Here is a 27,507-nt window from a genome sequence, read left to right on the forward strand (position 1 = left end):
AGGCATCCCTAAGCAACTGCTTCTGTGTATACTGTGCTCCCTCTCTGGGGGTCCAGAACCAGACATACTTTTGGGTAAATAAAATCTCACCTTCCCAGAAGGCTGAACCAATGTGGGGGATATCTAAATGTTGTCTGCGGAATGCCTGGGTGGCTCAGTGGTTGAACGTCTGACTTTGGCACAGGGCGTGATCCCGATCCGGGAATTGAGTACCACATCGGGACCCCGGGATCATGACCTGAGCTGAGGCAGCCGCTTAACTGACTGAACCACCCAGGTGCCTCTAATGTCTTTCTTCTTAAAAAGAATCAAAAGCAAGCTTAGGAAAATGAAGAGACTCATTTCTAATTTTGGTAAGGTCCTAAGGCAGGGATTTATAAACCTACTCCTTAACACTTCTAACCTGGGCATCGTTTTCTTTCCATAAATGATTCTTCTACAAGTCGGTAAGGACTTTGTTCAGGCCACGAGAGCATGGTGTTTATCAAGGTATCTCTTATTTTAGGATCAGAGTTGCTGAAAAGGTGAGATGATTGGCAGCAATTTTAGTTTTAATGTTAGTTCAACTAAATGGCACACTTAGGACAAAATTTAATTAGGGTGCCTCTGGTTTTAAAATTTTTCATCATTGGATACTTGTTTTCAGGGAAGTATTTTGTTAAATAAGAACTTAGTATTTAAATACCTGGCACTTAAATGTGCAGAAATTGAAACTCTTCCCTTTGCTTTGTAATAGATAGTTAAAAGTGTTTCTTTAAAATATTTATAGATTTGGGCAGTACTGATACATATTCAAAGAAAGGCCAGTAGTTTGTCTAAAGAAGGTGGAGGAACGAACAAGGTGGCTCTGCTATTTACCAGTTCCATTACTCCCAGGAAGCCTGTATATAATCTCTCTGAGCCTTATTTCCTTATCCATAAAATTAAATAATGATAGCATCTTCCACTTAAGAAAGCTTAAAGGTAATACAAGATTATATTAAAAAAGAATGTGGAATGACACCTGTATATACTAAGACTGAAAGAAACTATTATTATTTTAAAATAAAGGGATCCCTGGGTGGCGCAGAGACCCGGGATCGAATCCCACATCGGGCTCCCGGTGCATGGAGCCTGCTTCTCCTCCCTCTGCCTGTGTCTCTGCCTCTCCCTCTCTCTCTCTCTCTCTCTCTCTCTCTCTGTGACTATCATAAATAAATTAAAATAAAATTCTTTAAAAAAAATAAAAAATAAAATAAAAAGTATGGGATGCCTGTGTAGCTCAGTGGTTGAGCATCTGCCTTCAGCTCAGGGTGTGATCCCGGGTCTGGTGATCGAGTCCTGCATCGGGCTGCCTGTGAGGAGCCTTCTTCTCCCACCATGTCTCTGCCTCTCTCTCTCTCTCTCTCTCTCTCTGTCTGTCTCTCTCATGAATAAAATAAACAAATCTTTAAATAAATTAAAAAATATAATAAATAAATTAAAAAATAAAAAGCATACCTGAACTTATGGTCCATCTAACTTCCTAGGCGTATCACCTGGGGTCACTTAACCCACACGGAATACCCACAGAGGTGAACTATCCAAACACAGTTTCTTTCTCTCTAATCGTCTATTCCCAATCACACATCTCAGAAGACACCTTTGTCCTCAAGCTCACCATCATGCAGTAACTTCAGACTCCTGTTATTTCTTTTTGGAGGTCTCTGTCCTCTCCTTTCAATAAGTCCTCTAAAATTTCATGCAGAAAACTCTTTCCAAACCTCAAATGTGATCATGTTACTTTCCTGAACAATGCTGTTGAATGTGTTTCATCTACCACATAATCTTGCCTTATTAAAAGCCCTGTCCCTTCCTTCCACCTTATCCCATGACTGGTTTCCCTTTCTCTAGCACTATTAAACTTTAGAATTCCCAGAAGAGCTAATCCATTTGACACATGCCCTGGGGGCCATCTCTACTTTCACTGGTCTGAGAAACTCTTACCCTTGAAGAATTAACTAAAGCTCACTACTACGTGAGGCCTATAGACTGGGATGAGAAAAAAATTACACCTCTTTTTCATTAGCCTTTGACTAAAATTCAGCATTTCCTTCAGTCATGAATGTAGGCAATAAACTACTGACAGTAGAAATCACATATATTTTCATACCCCATTACAGTAGTTGCAGAAATCTCAAAAGCCATTTACATTCACTGTGGTTTTGAAACTTTGCTTAGCTCTCCAGCTAGATCTATTACTCAATTAGTGAAGAACTAGATACATTACTATATAACAGGTTTACTTAAAAAATATTTGGCAGCCATACTTCAATATAATGGATTTCCCTTGTAGTCAGATAATTTATTTTATGCAGCTGAAAAACCACTCTAAGAAGGCATCTAGAATAATGTTAAGAACCCTCCTGTGTGAAGCCTTCTGTGATGACCCCAGGAGAAGTGAATTATGCCAGGGCATGCTCTGATACATCTGTCAGCCTTGATCATACTACTTTGCAGTTATTTATTTGCATTTTCCTCCCTCCTCACTGTGAATGTGGAATATAAGGCTTCCATTTTTCCTTTTGATCTCAACTTCCCCTGACCTACTGCCACTCTCAAAAATGTTTATTAAACAATGAACTGACTATAAATGCATATAAATATTTTTCCTAAAGTGGTGTATTCTTTGATGTGCTACAGTGTGTAGAATCATACCACAATCAATTACTGGATGTCTGCTTCTATAACCAAGCTGTTCTGGATATGTAATTTCATTTTTCTAGTTTTCTAACTGATTCACCATATAATCTAGATGTTATAGTCCAAGAGGCATGTGTCAGTCTATCTTGTTTTGCTATTTGCCTATTATTAATATAGGCAAATATTCTCTTGTTACTACCAAGCAGCAATCTGAAAAATTCACTGAAGCATAACCTGCACAGTGTGCGACTCATGTGCCCAGAGATCTTCCCACCTGAGTTTGTGAGCAGGCGTATAAAATCAATCACTCATCGTGCTCTAGACATGACTACAAGTAAAGGCCAAGCACTCTGAAGAAACAAAGGCTTGGAAGCTTCCCACATCAGAAACTATTTTAGAGCAACAAAGTGTCTCCAAATCTAGCAAATATACCTGACTCCCAGGATTATGAAATTATACTAAAGACTTCCTTCAGCCAGTACCATCATCTACCTTCTCTCAACTCCAGCCAGCCAGCCACTCATCCATCCACCCACCCACATAACAAAGACAGGTTCCAAAGTTAGTCACTAAAGACAGTCTTTTAACCACACTGCTATGCTCTGTATTTTTTTTTAATTTTAAAAAAGGATGGTACACAGCAAAAGGTAGGGCAAACATAGTAGGAGGTGTGTAACATGCTTTTACACTGTGATGGAAATGCTCCAATTTCACAAACCAGAATGTTTAAGTGTTAATATCTGAACTGTTTTCATCACTCGTTCAATATCATAATTTATAAGAAGGTATCTTATTTTATTGAAACTTAATTAGGGAATAGTTAAGTTTTTTTTTAGAAACTCCATTCAGGGGTGCTTAGGTGGCTCTGTCAGTTAAGCGTCTGACTTTGGTTCAGGTCATGATCTTGGGGTCCTGGGATGGAGCCCCGGATCCTTGGGCTCCCTGCTCCGTGGAAAGTCTGCTTCTCCCTCTCTCTTTCTGCCCTTCCTCTGCTCATGCTCTCTCTAAGGAATAAGCAAAATCTCAAAAAAAAGAAAAAAGAAACTCCATTTAATACTCATTTTATCTGTAGTTTCCGTGGCCTTTATTGTAAGGGAATACCCCAGTGGTTATAGTTGCAGTTGCTGTCACAGTAGTGGATAGTGTATTATTTTTGTTTACACAGAATAAAGCAGGGATGATATTCTCAAGTGGGTTGGCTTGAAATGTGGACAGAACTCTTCCAGGTTGATTTATTCATTACAATGACCAGAGCTCTTGAGTTATGAGAGATAGGCGTTTTCGCTTTGCCTTTTTGTGTTACTTCAAACCTAAACAGACAAGTTCATAAGAGCTTTTCTCAAAAAGTCTCCTGACTTCCAGAAGGAATGAAACTGATGTTTCAAATAAGAATATAAGTGATAGCAAATACTAAATACTGTTCTTACTATTTGACTGCTATATTTAATTGGAAAGCAAGGAAAAAAGACTTATACCCCTGGAACAGTGCTTCCAAGATGTGAACATCAGTGAAGTTTCAGATCCCTGGGATCCTCTCACCTGAGTACAATTCCTTTTATTTATTTATTTTTTAAGATTTTATTTATTTATTCATGAGAGACAGAGAGAGGCAAAGACACAGGCAGAGAGAGAAGCAGGCTCCATGCAGGGAGCCTGATATGGGACTCGATCCTGGCACTACAGGATCATGCGCTGGGCCTGAAGGCAGACGCTCAACTGCTGAGCCACCCAGGGATCTCACACCTGAATACGATTCTAATCCTGCCTAAAGCATCTGTCCTTGTACATCATCCACCCAATCACCAAGTCCTGTCACTCCCTTCCAAACTATCAAGTCTGTGTCTCCATGGCCAATGTCAATGTTGCATTACCTCCTTCCTAGAATCCTGAACTCTTTTTACATCACCTCCCTCTACTACCCTCTATCGTTCTCTATTAGTTTTCCACTCTGCAGCCAGGCTGATCTTTTGTTTTAATTAATTTTTTTTTAATCAGAGTCATCTTTTAAAAACACAAATCTGAATATGTCGTTTCAACTCATCACCCTTCAAAGGTTTCTCAGTAGTCTAAGATGGTGTTCTGAATTCTCAAGAATGAAAAGGTCCCAGAACAGTCTGTCACTGGCCTGCCACCCTATTTTTGTGCCATTCTCCTGTTCACCCACTATGACCCAACCTCAGTCATATACTCCTTGAAGAAGCCATGTTCCCTGAGTAGGGCCTTTCATTATCTTCAGAACCGTTTTATCTTCATGCCTTGGCATTTGGCCAAGGACCTGCAAAGCCCCCACAATAGCAGGATCCCCAATTCAAACTGGTATTTTCCACAGTCAAGAAGTGCTTCTTGAGAAGCAAAAAAGGCAAAAATGAAAACGTCCCATAAGTGGCCAAATTCCTCCAAGAATTTCTGCCATGATTCTCTCATCCAGACATCAAATTCAAGCCTGGGTATTTAAATGCTAGCAAAAGACATGTATAACCATTTGGAGGTAAAGGTACATGATAAGGTCAGATGGGCTTTTTGTTTCAACTCTCATATTTGTACATTTTTCTTCGTCTGAAGTAGATCTGTGGATATTATTCAACAGACATATTTTCCTCTCTAATCTCCAAAGCATATCAGCCTGTACAATCAGGCCAAAAAAATTAAAATAATTTTAATTTTAAAGGAAATCAGTAGGTAGAAGACAAAATTTGACAAAAATGTAAAGTTTCCATTCATAGTATAATAGTTTATTCATTGTCAAGTTGCTAAATTACTGGATACAAACACATCATCACCAGGATGCCAAATACTGGAAAAAAATAGAAGCTAACAAGGTTTCTGCGTATTCTAAGTTTTATGACTGAGTCTAACAGTTTTATAGTATCATGCCAACAACGTGTGCTAAATTACCCAAGGTTGGCAAAGGAGAAGGAAAGTGTAGTGAATGCAAAAATATTTTTACTGTAAATAAACACTGAGTGGCTAATTAGTTAGGCATATACAGTTTCTCAAAGCTAGTGTCATCACCATAGGGAGGTCTATAATGAAGCAACAGTTTGTAAATTTCAATGCTTGAAAACTTCATCTAGAGAGGAAAACATGAAAATATTACTCAATAGAAAAAGAACCACATTATTTTTGTATTCTTGCCTTAACAGTGTTCGAGGGAAAAAATAAGTAATGAAAGGGAGCTGGCAGTTAAAAAAAATTGAAGCATTATCGTATGTGGTTCTTAACTGAAGATGTATTAGAATCACCTGAGAGTATTTCTAACATACCCTCTACTATTCTGGTGAGGCACATCCATGGGAACGAAGGATGGGTAGCTTAAAACATTTCCATGATTCTCAGTAAGATTCTCAATTAAGAATTTTTAAAAGGAAAATAAAAATGAATTAGAGGCCCAGCCTCTTTTGTCAACTCCTACTAAAACATGGTGATTGCCTTATCCAGTAATGCCATTCATCTTTATCATCTACTCTACCTGGTTGCTCATAGTTAATCAATTATTTATTTTTAATCCCTGTTGATTTTTCTCTCCTGAATATATCTAGAATTTGTCTGTCTGTTTTCCATATTACCACCATAGTCCAGGCAATTATCATCTCTTTCACAGAGAACTCTAATAACCAGTCTCCCTACATCAGCATATGCCCTCTGTATACCCCACTCCCAGAGAGAAGGTTTAGAATTTAAAGTTTGATCAAGACACTACCCTACTTAAGACTTCTCAATGAGTTCATGCTCCTAGACTGAAGATCAGAATTGTTCACAAGACCTCTGAGGTCCAGCAAGAATCTGGCCCTGCGTACCTTACCAGTGTTCTCTTATGCTTCTCTACTTACATTAGCATTCTTTCAGTTCCTTGCACTTACCTAGTTCCTTGTGCCTTGGCATGGCCTTTGCATCTGCTTTTTCTTTTGCCTGGCATGGTCCTCTCTCCCTTTCAGAGCTCAGTTTAAGCATCCTATCTTCAGGGTAATCTTCTCTGAAAAACTAGCATCATCCCGAGCTCACCTCCATTAGAAGTTTTGTTAATTATAACAATGGCTGCGATATTTACTAAAGGCTCATTATGTGCTAGGCACTGGTTTCTTACATTAATTTATCCTTACTAGAATCCTGTAAGTAGGTGTTTCATAAATATTTTTAAATACATGCATGAACATATGAATGAATAAATGAATGAATGAATGAATGAATGAGATGAAAACCCTAGGGCAATTATACCTTGAAATTTCACAAATACAGATTTTAGGAAATATGTGTCTACTTTCAAGGGTTTCATGATAGCAATTTGCATATACTGAGATCACAATTTAAAAAGTAATAAAATGTCAAAGGTCGAGGGAAGTGTTACTTAGGAAAGGTATGAACCCTCAAAGCTTTGATAGTTCTCATAAGAAAATATGTTTAATTGGATACAGGAGGGATAGTACATTAGTAATTCGAAGGTACAGAGCCCAAGGCCATATTAGCAGTATATGATAGATACAGGAGTTAGATGATACCCACTCTAGAGTTACTCCTCCCAGCCACAGCACCCTGTGAGAGCTTTTATTTAGTTGGCTGTACATTTTTAATATCAACTTGTTTCTATCTTCACCTTTTTACAATAAAAAGGAGATCTGCAAGAGGTTCTTTAATACATTCATTTCACATAAATATAACCAGGCCTTGGAATGAAATATCATTAATTTTAAAATTAAAAGAGAGGTGCCTGGATGGCTCAGGTGGCTAAGTATCTGACTTCAGCTCATGAGATCATGAGATCCTCAGGGTCCTGGGATTGAGCCCTGGGATTTTTTTTTTCCCCGTAGTGTACCAAGTGTGTATTTCAATTTACTGTATGCAATCTAACAAAAATTTGGTCATAATTTACCAGATATACATAAATGATTTAAGTAGTAAAAGAAAATTCAATTTAAAGAGAGTTAAGGGGATCCCTGGGTGGCGCAGCGGTTTGGCGCCTGCCTTTGGCCCAGGGTGCCATCCTGGAGACCCGGGATCGAATCCCATGTCGGGCTCCCGGTGCATGGAGCCTGCTTCTCCCTCTGCCTGTGTCTCTGCCTCTCTCTCCCTCTCTCTCTCTCTCTCTCTCTGTGACTATCATAAATAATAAATAAAAAAAAATAAAAGAAAATAAAGAGAGTTAAGTTCATATCTTTAGGAAAAGTAAATGTACATTAAGAATGTAAAGCCAAGTCCAGTTTCTATGCAATAAGTGAACTGTAGTCTAATAAAGCAGATTTAGGTGATTTTCAGATATATATCTTTTCTCTTTAATATATATTTATATATAGACAGATCTACCAATTGTAAACTATGGTTTATTTTAAAGGAGGGGGATAAATGGGACGAAAGAAATCTTTATACTATACTTACATATTCACAAAGCAGAACATTTTACGTTTAAAATACTTTTTCATTCATAGTATCTTTGCCCAACTAACGTCTACTTTGGACCCCACCAGAATTACATTATACTCATTTGTCTAGAACACTGAGAATAAGACGTACTCTTCAGTCTTAAACAAAAATCAAACCAAACTATTCATGTCAGTTTTACAGTTATGTAGAAACTACAATAAAGTTTAGATGACAAAAGATGTATCTAACCATTGTAACTGTACTTTATATCTTTGATTTATCCAAGCAGAAACAATGTCTAACATTAAACCATTATACTACCGAAATTGGAGACGAGAAAACTTGTCTCTTAAAAAAATAAATAAATCAACCTTAAATAAATAAATCAATCAACCTGTCTCTTAAAAAAATAAATAAATCAACCTGCAACTTTGATCTGGGCTCAAATCAACTTTGAGCTGGGCTCCCGGCTCAGCAGGGAGTCTGCTTCTCCCTCTCCCTCTGCCTGCCCCTCCTCTTGCTTGTGCTGTCAAATAAATTTTAAAAATCTTTAAAAAAATCAAAATATTCTAGATATTGGAGGAAGGTGATGGAATAAGAGAGTCTTACACTCACCTTGCCCCACAGACTTAATAAGATAACATCTGCACCTATGCAACTAACCGAAGACAACCTGAGGACTGGCAGAAGAGACCTTCCACAGTTAACTATACAGAGAAGGCTGCAGTGAAAAGGGTAAAAGAGGTGAAATAAGATTGGGAATTGAACCTACCAGTAAGACTAACCATGAATGGAAGGAATACCAGAAGTATGAAGAAATGAGAAGATCAGACATAACACCAGGCACACCTGTCCCTGGGCACCCTACTAAGAATACAAATCCCCATAACACCTAGCTGTGAAAACTAGAACCTAACTTAGGGAACTTTAAAAATAAGTGGGGCTTAACTCTGGGAACTTTAACAATGAGTGGGCTTTACTCCAGGAGAGCCAGAGGGTGATAAGAAACTGAGCCCCTGCCCTGAAAGAGCCACCAAAATAAGAGCCTGGGACACACAACAGAAGCAGCAGTTTGAAATACACCCAGAGGTATTTAGGAAGCTTTACTGACTAATCTTACAACATGTTCTGGAGAGGCAAGGGCTTTCAGGAAATTTCTCAGGAACAAAAGTGCTTGCAGGTGCCATTTCTCTTCCCTATCCCCCAGCCTAGACAGCTGGATGCATGGGGAGCCAGTTCTAATACTTTCCACTTACTTTGCTAGCAATGTATGCCCATCCCAGCATTTTTCTGTGGACCCATCTCCTGCAATCTGCCCAACGTGGAAAAGGCAGGCTTACCTCCAAAGTGGCTCCTTATCTGCCATACCCTGTAGGCAGCCTGGGCAAAGACTGGTACTATGTCTAAGTGACTGCTAACCTGGGAATCAGGGGACACAAGGCCACACAACAATGTGTCTGCAGTTCCAGCAGATGAGCTTCTTAACTGCTGCCCTTTGGTGCACCTGCAGCTGTGGCAGAGACGGTAACTTCCAACAACCAGGCTGACTAACGGCTCTGCCCACCAACGAGAGCCTCTGTTGGCCACACAGAGCCTCTGCTGGCCACAAGCACTGCCCCTTCGGTGTCCCAACACCTATGGCAGAGAAGCTAATGGCAGATAGGGAGTCTGACTGCTAACCAAAAAGCCAAATAGCCAAAAAGCCAATAGCTGCCACAGACAGGGCTCTTAACAGCCTGGGGACCATCACTTGCCCAGTGAGCCCACAGGAGGCAAAGTGGGTCATTACAACTAGTTCAGCTGAAAGCAATCAAGGTTTAACCACACCATGGGGGAACATGCAGCCCACAGAAAGGATACGGCTAAAGCACCTGGTGCTGGTAACCATGGGGGACTGCCCTACATGGCACCACATGACCTCTTCTATACAAGGCCACTACTTTCAAGATCAGGAGATGTAGGTGACTTCTAATACATAGAAACAAACATAAAGAGTTAGATAAAATGAAGACACAGAGGAGTATGTCCCAAAATAAAGAATAAAACAAAATAACAGTAAAAGAGTGAAATGAGACACATGTAAGTAATATGCCTGATAAAGATTTCAAAGCAATGGTCATAAAAATACTCACTACACTTAAGAATGGATTAACTCAGTGAGAGCTTAAAAAAAAAAAGAGATAAAACTATAAAAAATAACCAGTAAGAACTGAAGAATTCAATAACTGAAATGAAAAATATACTAGAGGGGAAAAAAACCCCAGCAGGTTACAGGAGGCAGAAGAATAGATCAGTGATGGAAGACAGGGTAATGACAAGCCACTCAGCTATTGAGCAAAACGGAAAAAGAATAAAAAATGAGGGACACCTGGGTGGCTCAGCGGTTGGGCATCTGCCTTTGGCTCAGGGTGTGGTCCTGGAGTCCCGGGATCGAGTCCCGTGCTAGGTCAGGCTCTCTGCAGGGAGCCTGCTTCTTCCTCTGTCTATGTCTCTGCCTCTCTTTCTCATGAATAAATAAAATCTTAAAAAAAAGAATAAAAAATGAGAATAGATTAAGTAAACTTAGTGACATCACCAAGCACAATAACATTCACATTATAGGGATTCCAGAAGAAGAAGAGGAAGAAGAGAGAGAATGGGGCAGAAAACTTATTTGAAGGAATAATAGCTGAAAACTTTCCTAATCTGAGTAAGGAAACAGACAGTCAGGTACAGGAAGCAAAGCAAGTCTTTAATAAGTTGAACCCAATGAGATCCAGAAGACATAGCCATTAAGATGGCAAAAAGTAGTGATAAAGAGGGAATTTCAAAGTAACAAGAAAAAAGAAAGCAGGTACATACAAGGGAATCACCATAAGGCTAACAACATTTTTGAGTAGAAACTTTGCATGCCAGAAGAAAGTGGCATGATATAGTCAAAGTGCTGAAAGGAAAGAGTCTACCAACAAGAATACCCTACCTGGCAATGTTATCATTCAGAATAGAAGGAGAGATAAAAAGTTTCTCAGACAAACAAGAATTAAGGGAGTTGATCAACACGAAACCAACCTTACAAGAAATGTTAAAGTAGAAAAAAGAAAAATTAGAAAGAAGAGTCCATAATGAGAAGAAAATTCTGAAAGGAAAAACTTCAATGGTAAAAGCAAACGTATAATAAAAGTAGTAGATTAACCACTTATAAAGGCATCATGAGAGTGAAATCACAAAAACTATAAAATCAATTATACCTACAAAAGTCAAAGGACACACAGATAAAAGGATGTAGAATATGACATTGTCTACATAATACATGGAGGATGAGTAAAAAAATGCTTTTTGAATGTGGTTGAACTTAAGTGAGAATCAACTTACTATAGACTGCTATACACATCAGATATTATATATGAACCCAATGTTAACCACAAATCAAAAACCTTTAACAGATGCACAAAAATTAAGGAATTCAAACATAACACTAAAGAAAGCCATCAAACTACAAGACAGTAAGAGAAGAAGGAACAGATCAGTACAAACAACAGGAAAACAATGGCAATAAGTATATACCCACCAATAATTACTTTAAATGTAAATGAGTTAAATGACCCAGTCAAAAAACAAAATAAATGAAAAAAGCAAAACCTATCTATATGCTGCCTACATAAGATTCACTTCAGGCCTAAAGACACAGACTGAAAGTGAAGGGATAGAAAATATACCCCATGAAAATGGAGTTGAAAAAAGAAGCTAGGGCACCAATACTTGTATCAGACAAAACAGACTTAAAAACACTGTCCAAGGAACTAAGAAGGGTCCCACATAATAATAAAGAGATTGATCTAACAAGAGGATATTAGAATTTAAATATCTATGCACCCAAGATTAGAGCACTAAAATATATAAAGTACTAACAGACATAAAGGTTGAAATTGACAGTAATACATAATAGTAGGGAACTTTAACACTACACTTATATCAATGAAAAGATTACCCAGACAGAAAATCAATAAGAGAACAGTAGCTCTGAAGTATTAGATGGACCTAATAGATATAGACAGAACATCGCATCCAAAATCAACAGAATATACGTTCTTTTAAACTGCATATAAAACATTCTCCAAGATAGATCACATGTTGAGCTGCACAACAATTCTCAATAAATTTAAGAAGGCTGAAATCACGTTAAGTACTTCTCCTACCATAATGGTATGAAACTTAAATTACAAGAAAAAAAACTGGAACACACTCAAACACATGGAAACTAAAGAACAAATGAGTCAAACAAGAAATCAAAGAAGAAATTAAAAAAACCCACAGAGAACAAATGACAATGAAAAGAAATTGTCCAAAATCTCTGGGAGATAGCAAAAGCAGTGTTAAGATGAAAGTTTATAGTGATTTGAACCTGTCTCAAGAAACAAGAAAAATTTCAAACCACCTAGCCCTACACCTGGAGGAGTTAAACAAATAAGGACAAAGTCTAGAACTAGCGGATGCCTGGGTGGCTCAGCAGTTTGGCACCTGCTTTTGGCCCAGGGCGCTGTCCTGGAGTCCCGGGATCGAGTCCCGCGTCTGGCTCCCGGCATGGAGCCTGCTTCTCCCTCGTCCTGTGTTGTCTCTGCCTCTCTCTATGTCTATCATAAATAAATAAATAAATCTTTAAAACAAACAAAACAAAACAAAACAAAAAAACAAAGTCTAGAACTAGTTGGAAGGAATGAAATAATAGAGGTTAAAGCGAAGTAAATTAACAAAAGACACACACACACAAAGAGCAATGAAACCAACAGCTGGTTCTTTTACAAGACAAAATAAGAATACCGTTAGCCAGACTTATCAACAAAAGAAAGAGAAAAGATGTGAATACATAAGAATAAAAATGAAGGACAAGAAGTAATAACTGGCACCAAGGAATTACAAAATATTATAAGACAATATTATGAAGAATTACATGCCAACAAATTGGACAAACTAGACAAAAAAAAAACCAGATAAATTCCTAGAAACATATCATCTTCCAAAACTGAATGATAAGACAATATTATGAAGAATTACACGCCAACAAATTGGACAATCTAGACAAAAAAAAAAACAAACCAGATAAATTCCTAGAAACATATCATCTTCCAAAACTGAATGAGGAAGAAATAGAACATTTGAACTGAACAATTACCAGTAACAAAATGGAATCAGTAACCCAAAAACTTCCAACAAACCAAAGTCCAGGACCAGATGACTTCATAGGTGATTTTTTACCAAACATTTAAAGAAGAGTTAACACCTACTCTTTTGAAAGTATCTCAAAAAACAGAAGAGGAAGGAAAACTTCCAAATTCATTCTATAAGGCTAGCACTACCCTGATACCTAAACCAAACATACAACACAAAATGAAAACTATGGGCCTACATCTCTGATGAACATAGATGTGAAAATCCTATAAAAAGTATTAGCAAACTGAATTCAACAATGCATTAAAAAATCATTCATCAAGATCAAGTGGGGTTTATTCCAGGGATCCAAGGCTGGTTTAATATTCACAAACCAATCAATGTGATAACACATTAACAAGAGGAAGGATAAAAACTATATGATAGTCTCAATAGATGGAGAAAAAGTATTATAAAATATAGTATCCATTAATGGTATAAACTTTCAATAAAGTAGATTTAGAGGGAACATATGTCAACATAATAAAACCATATATGAAAAACCCACAGCTAACATATTCAATGGTAAAAAGCTGAAAGATTTTTCTCTGAGATCAGGGACAACACAGGAATGTCCACTGTTACCACTTTTGCTCAACACAGTACTGGAAATCCTACCATATCAATCAAACAAGGAAAAGGAATAAAGATCATCCAAATTGGTAGGGAAGGAGAAAAACTGTCACTATTTGCAGATCACATGGTACTATATATAGAAAATTCTAAGGACTCTACCAAAAAACATTACAACTGATACAGTAAAGTTGCAGGATACAAAATTAATAAATCAAAGTCTCTTGCATTTTTGTACACTAATAATGAAGTAGCAGAAAGACAAATTAAAAAAAAAAAACAACAGTTCAATTTACAACTGTACCAAAGAGAAGAAAATACCTAGGAATAAATTTAACAAAGGAGGTGAAAGATCTGTACATTGAAACTGGGAAGACATCGATGAAAGAAATTGAACACAAACAAATGGAAAGTTATGTCATGCTCAAAGATCATTAAAATGTCCATACTAACCAAAGCAATCTACAGATTTGATGCAATCCCTATCAAAATACTAACAGCATTTTTCACATAAATAGAACAAATTCTAAAATTTGTATGCAACCACAAAAGAACTAGCCAATACAATCTTGAAAAAGAGCAAAGTTGGAGGTACCACAATCCTAGATTTCAAGGTGTACTACAAAGCTATTATAATCAAGACATGGCTGTAGCACAAAAATGAACACGTAACAATGGAACAGAACAAACAGCCCACACTTATACAGTCAATTATTTAATGACAAAGGACAAAAGAATGTACAATGATGAAAAGAAAGTCTTTTCAACAAATAGTGTTAGGAAAACTGCACAGCAATATACAAAAAACTGCAAGTGGATCGTTTTCTTACACTAAACAAAAAATAAACTCCAAATGGATTAAGGAACTAAACGTGAGACTCGGAACCATATCATTTCTAAAAGAAAGTTTAGGCAGTAATCTCTTGGGTATCACCCTTAGCAGCATATTTATGAATATCTCCTCAGCCAAGGGAAACAAAACCAAAAGTAAACTATAAGGATTACAAAAAAATAAAAACCCTCTGTACAGCAATGAAAATCATCCATAAGAAAAGGGCAACCTTCCTGTGTCTCTGCCTCTATGTCTATCATAAATAATAAATAAATAAATATTTAAAAAGGGCAACCCAGTGAATAGAGAAGATATTTGCAAATGACATATCCAAGAAGGAGTTAGTATTCAAAATTATAAAGAACTTACACAAGTCAATGCCTAAGAAAAACAATCTGGTGAAAAATGGGCAAAGAACTGGAATATACATTATTTTCAAGAATATACATTATTACAGATGGCTAAAAGACACATGAAAAGATCCTCAATATCCCTAATCATTAGGGAAACCAAAACTACAATGAGGTATCACCTTACATGTATTAAAATGCCTAGAATCAAAGACAAGAAATAACAAGTGTTGGCAAAAATATGGAGAAAAGCGAACCCTCATGCATTGTTGGTGGAAATGTAAATTACAGCAAACATTGCCAAAAAAAGTAAGGGTGTTCCTCAAAAAATTAAAAATAGAAATACCACGTGAACCAGTAATTCTACTATTCGTTATTTACCCCAAAACACAAATCACGAATTCAAAAAGATATAGGCACCCCTATGTATTACAGCAATATTTATAAAAGCTAAGAGAGCAACCCAAGTATCCATCAACAGATGAATGGATAAAGTAAATATGGTATTTATATACTAACACCCATAAAAAAAAAGAATGGTATCTTACTATTTGCAACAACATGGATGGACCTAGAGGGTATGCTAAATGAAATAAGTCAGACAAAGACATACTATATGCTTTCACTTATCTGTAGAAGTTAAAAAAACAAAAAGAAACAAACAAACAAAACCCAAACAGACTCTCTCTCTCTCTTTTTTTTTTTTTTTGGTAAAGATTTTATTTTATTCATGAGAGACACACAGTGAGAGGCAGAGACACAGACAAAGAGAGAAGCAGGCTCCCTGGAGGGAGCCCAATGTAGGACTTGATCCTTGGACTCTGGTATCACGCCCTCAGCCAAAGGCAGACTGCTCAACCACTGAGCCACCCAGGCATCCCAAACAGACTCTTAAATACAGATAAATAGTGGTTACCAAACTGGAGGTGGGTGGACAGATAAAACAAATAGGTGAAAGGGATAAGGAGGAACAAATTTCTAGTTTTAAAATAAATAAGTCACCAAGGTGGAAGGTATGCTTGAAACTAGTGACATTATATGTTAATTATACTTCAATAAAAAATTAAAATACTCGAGGGGCGCCTGGGTGGCTCAGTTGGTTAAGCATCTGCCTTCAGCTCAGGTCATGATCCCAGGGCCCTAGAATCAAGCTCCGAGTTGGGCTCCCTGCTCAGCAGGGAGTCTGCTTCTCCCTCTCCCTGTCACCCTCCCCCCAGCTCATGTTCTCTCTCACTTGCTGTCTCAAGTAAATATATAAAATCTAAATATATATATATATATATATATATATAATATATATTATATGTATGTATAATATAAAAAGCAGAAGTTCTCATTGGAAAATGTTTAGAATAGTCAATCTCTTGGGTTCAGATCTTTAGTGACCCCCAACCTACATTATGGGCTCCAACCTACAATAGTGTCTGCCACACAATTAGTATTTATTAAATTAAACTACAGAACCTCTGTTCTCGAACCACTCACTTTCTTAAATCTACTTAATTGTAATTGGAATAGACATGTACTCATCACCATTGTCTACAGATTTCTACAAGTGGAAGTGCCGAGTCAGTGGGCATAGGCATTTAACTTTTACTAGGCACAATTGTATTCTTTCCAAAACGAAGAACAATTTACATTCTCATCAACAGTATACAATATTTTTAAGATCGGTATTATATCAATTTCCCTTTTAAATCTGTTTTATTTGCTCAATTTTCCTATATGGATCATTCCTTTGGGAAAGTATAGTACCTACATTTACAGCCTAAACAGTACTCATTCTATGGTACTGTATTACAAACATGACTTTCATGTTTATCTTTAAAAAAGGTCATATATATAGTTTTAAAAACAACACAATCAGTAAGGAGACTAGAACAAAAATCAGTAAGAGAATGCAGGTATATTTTATAAAATCACTGAGAGTATATTTACATACTGTCCAATTCCCACAGAGCCTAATATGTTACTCTGAAAGAAGGTACAACATATATAACTGTTTTTCATATTCAACGACTCCCAAAGGACATCTAAAATTGGTTCTGTTTCAAAATTTGTTGGCCATTTTTGTGGTGAAAATAAAATTAGGCTGTACCACCTCTCAGTACTTTGGTACTGAAATATTAGGTAATGACAACTTAGATCAGAAGGATTAACAGGTGGATAATCATAAACTGCCATGCAAACTATACTAGGGCAATAAATATTTTTATTTAAACTTTAAAAGTTGGTATCAAGAAAACTACCTTATTTTGAAAATATTTCAAAAGTTTGTCATTCTTTTCCTGTATCAGAAATTCATAAAACGTTTTTCATACTCTGGCTTCCTGCCTTTAGATGGCCTGACCATGCATTTATTAGTCTTATTCTTAATCTAAATTACTGTATCTAAAGATATCCTTTCTAGAACTCTTGCTCAAACAACAGTAATTTTAAAAATAATTTGTCAGAAGTAACTATGTTAAAACATTTTAAATATCCATCAAGAAAAAACAAAAGTAGAGCATGAAGAGTTCTGGTAATGGCTCTATCATCTAGCAGTTGATATGGGCTGTTCAAAGAAAGAAAACATCACTACACTGAAGAATAGTCTATTCTAAAGTTAACTTCCTTTATTAAGACATCTTTAAGTCTTTGTTACAAGATAAAGACTGTTAAAAAATCAGTGGGCCCTTAAATAAGTAAGCTTATTTAAGAGGAAGAAGGAATATAAGCATTTATTTCTAAAGCAAAGTGAATATCACAATTTGGGACCAGAAAGGCCTAACAATATACATTCCTCCTCACTGTTGTAATGAGAAACCACTATAAATTCAAAACCTGTTCAACATGAAGTTCCAAGAGGATTCTAAGTAGAATTTAGTGTATGAATGTAATGTTTTAATTTCATATGAGTATATGACTAAAAGTTAAGAAATTAATAAATCATTTTACCCATTGACTTAAGACTTGCATACATCTAGTTGAGGCTGGAAGAATATAATTTTTTTAAAAATTTTTAAATTTATTTATGATAGTCACACACACACACACACACACACACACACAGAGAGAGAGAGAGAGAGAGAGAGAGAGAGAGAGAGGCAGAGACACAGGCAGAGGGAGAAGCAGGCTCCATGCACCGGGAGTCCGACGTGGGATTCGATCCCGGGTCTCCAGGATGGCGCCCTGGGCCAAAGGCAGGCACCAAACCGCTGCGCCACCCAGGGATCCCTAATTTTTTATTTTCTAAATAAAATTTAAATTAAAATTTTTAAATTTTTAAATTAAAATTTTTAATTTTTTATTTTTATTGGTTTTTTTTTTTTCATTTTTTGTTTTCAACGCTAGGGCATGAGGCACCTAGGTGACTTAGTTAGGTTTCTGACTCTTGATTTCAACTCAGGTCATGACCTCAGGGTCATGAAATCAAGCCCTATGTTGAGCTCCACTCTCAGTGTGGACCCTGCTTATGATTCTCTCTCTCCCCCTATTCCTTGCTCCCCCCAACCCATGTGTGCTGTCCAAATAAATAAATAATGCCAGGTTTTGTTTTATCCATATATTTTAAAGGGGCTGCTAGCCTTTTCAACCACTAAAACAAAGTTATAAGCTTTGGAATTTTGCTACCAGATTCAATTTCTAAGTAACTAATTTGTGCATTCTTTAGTCCATCTGTCTATCCGTCCATCCATTTCTCCAACCAATTGGTCATACAGTGTGCATACCATTAGGCTTAACAGAGTTCCCACGCCTACAATTGGCCATCAGAATGTATTTCACTCTCTTCCATCATCTCTTTCCATTTCCTAGTGCTCTGAAAGAACTCCAGTAGTGAAAGGAAATCTCCTTTTCTGCTTACATGAATGAGAAGATACTTGTGGAACTCTGTGAAGCCTGTTAGAATATCCAGATGATAATCTTCTATATCAGACATGTACATCCCGGAAAAGTTTAATTACTGGTTAAAGTAATTTATTTTACCTGGAAAATAAGATGCCACTGAGTCATACACAGATGATCTAAAAACGGTTTCCCAATATTCCTGCTTAGATTCTGTATCAATCCCAACTTCTAATTTCTAGAAAAACATCAGTAGTGTGTCGATACTTTTCCTCCAGCACTTTTATCCTTGTGTCTTTGCACATGCTGTTCCTCTTCCTGCTGGGTCCTCCTCACCACCTTTCCCATCCTCTTACCTTCCTCCACAAGCAAGCCGCAATTCATCTCTCAAATTTTAGATAAGTTAAATGCAAACAAAAAGTTACTAGAATTAGGTTAAGGCAGGGGACTGTTATGAGAACTCACCTGTATCTCGTGCAAGTAGTGTTCTGACCCGATGGAGCTACTGGTTCAAAAGTGATGCGTGGTGAAACCTGAGCTGACAGCAGAAATCCCAAAGCAAGAACAAGGAGTGCTACAGTAGTACCTTAAAAAAAAAAAAAAGTTTGACATCAGAGAATAGTTGACAACATTCTTTCAAAGCAGACTGGGTTTGGCAAGACACATCTCTGAAAAACTACATCTTCACTGGATTGTTAAAAATAAAAAAATGTTCCTGATGTATACACAGATTATCAGAAAAACTAACCAGCACATTCATTGTGAAATAGAACAAGAGAGAAAGTTTATTTGCTAAGCCAAGCCGTAGACTGGTAATGATTTTCTCAAAAAACAAAAACCCTTGGATTGTTAACAGTCTCACAATCAACTAATGCAACCAGAATTACTGGGTGCCTAAGATGTTAGAAATTTGAAAGGCAACATATCACTTACTTTGCACTTACTTTGCCAAAAAAATTGTTCTAATGGCACCCACCATTTAAGAATACAAATCAGTGGGCGAGGGGTTGGGGTAACTGGGTGATGGGCACTGAGGAGGCACTTGATGGGATGACCACTGGGTGTTATACTGTATTTGGATAATCAAACTTCAATAAAAACAAAATGAAAAAAAAAAAGGAATCCAAATCAGTAAACTAAAAACTAACAAACTAAACATTTCAAAAGCAGCTGAGAGAACATTTCTTATTAAAGAGGAGTAGCATTCTTTTCTCGTGATTTGAAGGTGCCAGAAATGATACAGCACATGTATTCATTTGTCCCTCCTATTGGTATCTGGAAGCAGAATCTGTAAGTTGTAGAAATAGTGATTAAGTATATCACTTAAAAGGCTCATTTTTGAGTCCCGGAGAGACATCCTAACAGTAAAAAAGAAAGTTTTCAAATTTCTGACTATTGTTCCAGTCATTAAGAAAATATACAAAAAGAGATACAGGAAGAAAGAATAAAGAAAATATGACTGTAGTAATTTGTACAATTAATTTGAACAGGGAAAGGTGTTTAAAATACGGAATTTATGGAAGGCATTTACACAGTTATAAAGTTTTTATTGATTGAACTGGGAGGTACATTTAAGATATGAGCAAAAATATGATTTATGTTTTTAAAAGATTTTATTTATTCATTCATGAGAGACAGACAGAGAGAGAGAGAGAGAGAGAGAGACAGAGAGAAAGAGAGGCAGAGGGAGAAGCAGGCTCCATGCAGGGAGCCTGACGTGGGACTCGATCCAGGATCGCGGGATCACGCCCTGAGCTGAGGGCAGATGCTCAACTGCTGAGCCACCCAGGCGTCCCAAGCAAAAACATTATTAAATGAATGGATAAAAAAAGAACTTTGGGAAGCACTATGGAAGTGCAATGGGATTGTGTAATGGCTGAGGTGTATGTGTTCAAGATGAGGGCGATGTGTCCAGTTAAATGCTGTGGATAAGTTCCAATTCTGCCATTTCTTGACTTCTGTGACCTTGGGCAAGGCACAGGACCTTTCCAAGGTTCAATTTCGTCTTCCATAAAATGGGGCTTAGTGAAAATATTCACCTTGCCAAATTGCAGTGAAGTTTAAATATCCTAATGTATTTGAAAGATTTTGGCAATGCTACAAAATGCTATTGTATTATCATAGTCATAAGAAATAGCAGAAGTAGCAGCAGCAGCAGCAGCAGCAGCAGCAGCCACCGTCTTTCAAAATCACAGGAAAAAAAGTTGAAGGAAGGGGAGGCCTGAAGGGGAGATAAGAAGTCTGTTTTTGCCACACTGGGTCAAAAAAGCCATGAACCTAAAATCTCAGTTTGTTTGCCCCTTGCTGGGTTAAAACTCAAGCCAGAAGTAGGAATAGTTTGGAGTCATTTTTTTTTTTTTTCTGAAAAGATGATCAGAGCCCTGAACTGGGAAACTGAAAAGAGGTCTTTGAGAAAGAGAGTGGATATATTAGGTCTATTACGAAAACCATTCCTCTTTAAACCAAAACAAACCTGAATTTTACTGTGAATCTGCCCATCAAAGAACCCAGGTCCTTAAAGTATTTCCCCAAATTACTTCCATGGCACATTGTTATGGGGCAGGGAAGACTGGTAGAGATTTTCCATCTGGAAATGTTGATAATGTAAGATATGAAGGACACATGATACATTTCTTTTATAATGCTTATTAAATAACCTATCTCCATGACAAAGTATAAATAAACTCTAAGATGGTATATCTAGCACATACTCACATATGTCCAGTTCTAATGCCTGGCATACAGCAGATCCCCATAAGTACTAGCTGAATGAATGGACCATAGTGCCACAGATTTTTGTAATATTGAATATTTTTGGAAAAAAAACAACAAATCTTAAGACTATCCAATTAAGGTCATAGGGTTAATATGGTACATATCCTAGCCGAGAGTTCTGCAGCACGTACAGTGTATCTCTTGCATCCCTCCCTAAAAAGGTCCAATTTACCTGCAAAATATGGTGAACCGACCCTCCTAGATACACAAAATTCCTAAAAGCTGAAGATTTAACTCTTCTTAAGCACAAACTTATTTTTATTTCAATGCATTTTAGATGACAATCCTTTAAAAGTCAGTATTATACCTTTATATTCTTTATTATATATAGCAGTGTTTCTCAGTCCTAATTTACTACTGGCAGCAAATGCTTGGGAGGTACATAAACCTCTGAATCAGCATATCCAGAAAATACAGATCAGACACCTGAGTTTTAAACAGCTCCCCAGATTATTGGGCATCACATATGTCTTGGTATAGCTTATTTTATAGATGTGTGTGTGTGATATGATATATAAATATATATATACATATATGATCACATATATGGGACATATGATAATTTGTAAAATAAACTTTTAAACTTTAAAAAATATTTAAAAAGATTTATTTATTATTTGAGAGAGAGCATGAAAGGATGCAGCAGGGTGGGTAGTCTTAAGCAGACTCCTCACTGAGCATGGAAGCTGACTTGGGGCTCCATCTCATGACCCCGAGATCACGACCTGAGCTGAAACTAAGAGTTGGGTGCTTAACTGACTGCACCACTCAGGTGCCCCAATAGAACTTGTAAAATAAACTTTTAAGATGATAAACTCCTTAGGAATGGAAATGGTATCTTAAATGACTTTATTTATGCAATAAATTTTAAAATGATCACCTAATCCTTAAATACTCATATACCTTTAAAGCTTAAAACTACTTGAATTACCGATTTCCTTTCATTTAACAAGTTATAGACATTTTATTAGCCACTTGTTAGTATTCAAATTATTATAATTATTGTCAGATTGATCATTACTCCAACCAAATTTGAGTCCAATATAAGAAGGCCTTGAATCTTCTCCAGTGCTCTCTGCAGTTTAGGCACATTCTTTATATTTTAAGCGAAAAGTCTCTTCTTAACTAAGTATATTGTGACATTTTGGGATTCTGACATAATTTTCCTTTTTTTTTTTTTTAATTTTTATTTATTTATGATAGGAACACAGTGAGAGAGAGAGGCAGAGACACAGGCAGAGGGAGAAGCAGGCTCCATGCACCGGGAGCCCGACGTGGGATTCGATCCCGGGATCTCCAGGATCGCGCCCTGGGCCAAAGGCAGGCGCCAAACCGCTGTGCCACCCAGGGATCCCTGATATAATTTTCCTAATAAAGATGGTCTTCACAGAAGTGAAGTGTGTTGGAAAAATACTATGTTAAAAAAACATCTAATTCAATAAGTTACTATTAACTACCTGGTGCAGTGCTAAATTATTAGTAAATACTTAGAAAATTTTTAATTCCTATTCCCAGGACTCTAATAAAGCACACTATTGTATATAAGTATCGGCTGGGGAACCTGTTTGAAACTCACATGCTCCAGACCCCATCTTCAGAGATCCTAAGTTAATACATTTGGGTAAGGTCCATGAGTACATATTTCAAAATAAGTACCCTCTGGTAATTCTGATTGAGACAGTGTATGAGTGACACTTTCAGAAATATTCTACTATCAAGATATCTGAGGACAACTAACACTGTGTTTCTGGCTGTCTGATTAGTTATAATAAATCTATATAGATACAGATTTTCTTCTATTAAAAGTATCAAGAGATTATCATTATATGTTTAATATGTCTTTATATGTGTAATATTTATGAGAAAGACCAGTTCTCTGAGCCAAGCTTTAAAAATATCAAAAATCATTTGGGCACCTGGGGTAACTCAGCTGGTTAAGGATCTGACTCTTGATTTTGGCTCAGGTCACCATCTCTGGGTCATGGGATTAAGCCCTGCATTGGGCTCCTCGCTCAGCCAGGAGTCTGAGATTCTCTGCCCTTCTGTCAAATAAATACATCAATCTTTAAAAATTATCAAAAGTCAGAACACCACAAAATGTCCTCCATTTAAAATTATTCATGGACTATATATTTTACATTTCTTTGTATAAAGAGTCCTTTTGTCCAGGTCTAGATATGTATAGTTTATTTGTAGTGATTTTCAAAGAATACCTATTCAAAAATTATTTTGATAGGAGTTTTCTCAGTAATTTAACCCAGTATCATAAAATAAATCATAATAAAAATGTAAGAAAAGGGACAGAACTGGATTAAAGGCTTTTAAGAAATTTTAAATAGAACAGTATCCTAATCCTAGCACTATCATAGTTTTGATATCTACAAAAACCAAAACAAAATATTGAAATAAATATATATAACTAACCCAGAACCAACTGGCATCAGAAAGTGAAACGAACATCCACAGGAAGGGTAATATTAATCCACTAGCAAGGCTGTTGAACAGCATGTTTTTGACTGAACGTGTAAAATTCCATTGGTCATTGTGGTCTACTGGCACCTATTAAATCAGTTAAAAACCAGAACTGCATAAAGAGCTCTATTTACCTCTATATGTACATGTAGAAGAGGAGACCTGTGATAAGAAACTAGGCCTTTTACCTCTTAAACCACTGTAATATCTACATCATCACTTTAATTGGCTATATAACAAGGAACTCAAGTATCTACTTGATGGAAGATCCCTCTCATGCGAGAGCAATCACTGCATGGTGTTAGTAGTGTGCACAGCTGGAGTGTTGGTGGTTTTGACTGGAAACAAAAAAAGGCAGGAAAGAAAAGTGCCTCCGGGTTGCTCATGAAAAGCAGTCCCTAACATCTCTCGGTACTGTTCTCCCAGGTAATTGTCTTAATACTTTCTCTTAATAGCCAGGGATGGGCTCTGGAAGTTCTTGGAGCAGAACACCTACATTGAGAGGTGAAACAGGACATCAGCTAGGAGAGTTCAGGAAAGTTCCTGGATTCCGATTATTCAAGCTTATTTCACATTATGGTTAAAACAACAAAGAATCACCCCATCAGGAATAATTCTGTGATGGCTAAGATGAGCTAGGCACCTTACTACCTATGTCAGGAAGAGGTTTAAATGTCATATGTGTATAAATGTGTTCGGTCCTCTTTATAACCCTATGTAGTAGGGACTTGAATTGCTTTTTACTAATGAGAAAATGGAAACTTGCGCAAAGTCACAAAATTCAAACCCAAGCAGTATGGCTCTAGATCTACAATGCCTTAAAAACCTTCAGAAGTTGATGAGAAAGTGTCTCATTGAAATATGACAAATAAAGGGCTACTAGAAAAAATGTTTTCCTCAGATGACAGAGCCAAATGTCAAATTTAAGAAGACCTGAAATTCTATTTAAAAAAATAGACTTCTTACAGTTGCAATATACAGAGGCCCTGTTAAAAACGAAGGGTGGGTATCCATTAAAAAAATTGTAAAACAGCTATTACCTCTTCTTCAGGTTGACCTGAACCTCTAGAAATCAACAAACCTAATTTCTACCCAATTATAGGAATTTATTTTTGGTACATCACCACTTGATGGCCATGTATCCTAATAAGACAGACCAATTTATAGTCACATAGTTCTGATTAAGAATATATTTTCCATATTAAGTAAAAATTATACCCTTATAACATCTACCACCTGCTAGAATAAGGTATATACTGGGTATCCCTTTAGTCTTTCTTCCAGACTAAACACTACTAGTTTCTTCAACAAGTTTATGAATGGATGGTTTTTAGCCTCCTTGTCCCTTACATTTTCTCACTTACCCTCCTGCTTCCCTGTGTACCTTGACTGTTGCAATTACCTTTGCCTCTTAATCAGACAATCTTTGCTCACCCTCCTCTCAGTTCAACTTACATTATCAGACTTAAGTCCTTCCACTGCTTAGGCAAGAACAGAGCGTGGAAGCATTCTATTCTTCCTGATGGAGATAATGGTAGGAGAGACTATGTGTTCCTAATAACTTTGGAACTCAGATTGCATTTTCTCATTAAAATCTGGGACAAGTGCCTGAAGCAGTGCTATTAGATCAGTGTTTAAAGGTATAATTTGGTTAAAAGAGAATGTAGTTCATGTTAGCCTGGAAACTCTACATTTTAATGGAAAAATGTATTCTTATTCTAATTAAACTTATAAAGGAGCTATTAGAAGCCAGCTAATTGATAATTAGTAATCTATATATATGAAAGAGATAAGAAAATTGTATGAACATGTGAAGACATGTGAAGACAATGGCAAAGGTGGATTTCATTCTGTAAGTGAAGCAGAAAAATAATGTTTAGAATTTAAAGACAAAAAGTACTTGAAAGTGAGAAAAGTTTTGTCTTATTTAGCTATTATAGAAAACACATTTAACCAGTTAGGATTTGCCTTAGAATCTGAGTCTGGTTCAAACACTTTACAAAGAGTCTGTTGCTGCTTTCTGAAGAAATTAAATAGTTCTAATATTCTACTATTCAAAGAGCTTTAAAAAATGCTCCAAATTTACTTCCATATTATACCAAACTTAAAAATAAAACAGGTTAAAAAGCGAGTTTATGAAGATCAAATTTTTCAAAGAAGAACAAAAACCAATTATTCTTTTCACTTTTGTACCATTGAGCAGAGCTCAAAATTAACCGCAGTAGAATGTTACCCTCCGTAGATTCAGATTGTTCTTAAAATTCCAGTTTCTAGTTACATTCTAGTTACATATCATAACATTCAGTTCCTTTTAAAAAACTTTTTGTCTAAAAGGAGTCTATTATTTGGCTAAGAGAACAATATCATAATTCCTACTGGTATTGTATTTTGGAAGGTGAGCTTGTCATCATTAGAAAAAATGAGTTCTTCATCCCGTCACCTACCTGCTAAGCTCCCAAAGGTAAGCTTCCTGCGACCCACTTTCTCAACAAGCCAGACTCCCACAAGCGTGAAAATGAAATTTGTGAAGGCTGTAACGGAAGCCAGCCATATTGCAAGTCTATCATCTTCAACACCAGACATCTGCAGAATGGTTGCACTGTAGTACCTGTGAGGAAAGAATAAAATGACTGTTGTTAATAGTTATTTGAGAAACAGAACTGTTCCTGTAGAAAAATAACAGTAAATCTAAAAAGATCACAAGTTGCTAGAGTAATAGCATCAGGTTAGCATGGGAATTCATGCAAAGTGTTCAAATGATCACAATACAAAGACTGTTCAGATAAATTTATTTTGAACTTTGTATAATCAAAAGATACCCAAGCAAGTGGATAGCAGGTTGAAGGCTTTAAGAGTGAAATGTACACAAGTAGGGGGCAACGGCTTGTTTCATGAAGGCTACCACACTAATTCAAGGATAAGTTCCAAGTCCGTGGAATGAATCAGAAGTCATCATCATACATGTAAATTTACATACTTAAGAGAACAAATAGACGTGTTGCTTATGATAAGGGAAGTGTGATATAATGGCAGAAATTGGGCAGAAGGAATCTCTTTAAAAAGAGACAAGAAGAATGTGTCAATTTATTTGGCATTTTTTTAAGGAGATAAGAAACTGACATGATGTACACGAGAATGGTTTGGTGGTTTCTACAAAAGTGTAATCTTTGGTAAGCTAAGTCTCTAGCACAATCTATATGATTAGGCTCCACAGATTCATTTTTATTCTAAATGAATTAACCGGAGACTAGTTCTAAAAAACCGTAAAGCAAATTTGTTGATGCTCTACGAGATTTACCCTTGATACATTTAAAGAAGACAGGTTTCTTACAGGACACTTCTTTTCTGAAAATATCAGTAGCTAAATCAAAGACTACTTTAAAGCTGTCCTTAAAACAAAGGAAGCAAAATACTCCTGGTGAATCACTTATGAAATCCGACAGGATTCAAATCCCGAAGACACATTTCTGAACCATGGCT

At 36.6% G+C, this 27,507-nt stretch overlaps 1 protein-coding gene across 2 annotated transcripts in view; it reads right to left on the reverse strand.

Moving 5' to 3' along the window:
• SLC2A13 (solute carrier family 2 member 13) overlaps positions 1-27,507 on the reverse strand; it is a 395,490-nt gene that overhangs the window by 130,320 nt on the left and 237,663 nt on the right. For both annotated transcript variants that reach the window (XM_041735867.1, XM_041735866.1), the window contains exons 5-6: positions 26,472-26,635; positions 19,246-19,366 (exon numbers count right to left, since the gene is read on the reverse strand). In XM_041735867.1, coding sequence (XP_041591801.1) covers positions 19,246-19,366; positions 26,472-26,635 — 285 coding nt within the window. The remainder of the gene's footprint in view (positions 1-19,245; positions 19,367-26,471; positions 26,636-27,507) is intronic.

Source organism: Vulpes lagopus, chromosome 21 (assembly GCF_018345385.1).
Source record: "Vulpes lagopus strain Blue_001 chromosome 21, ASM1834538v1, whole genome shotgun sequence".
Classification (NCBI taxonomy): domain Eukaryota; kingdom Metazoa; phylum Chordata; class Mammalia; order Carnivora; family Canidae; genus Vulpes; species Vulpes lagopus.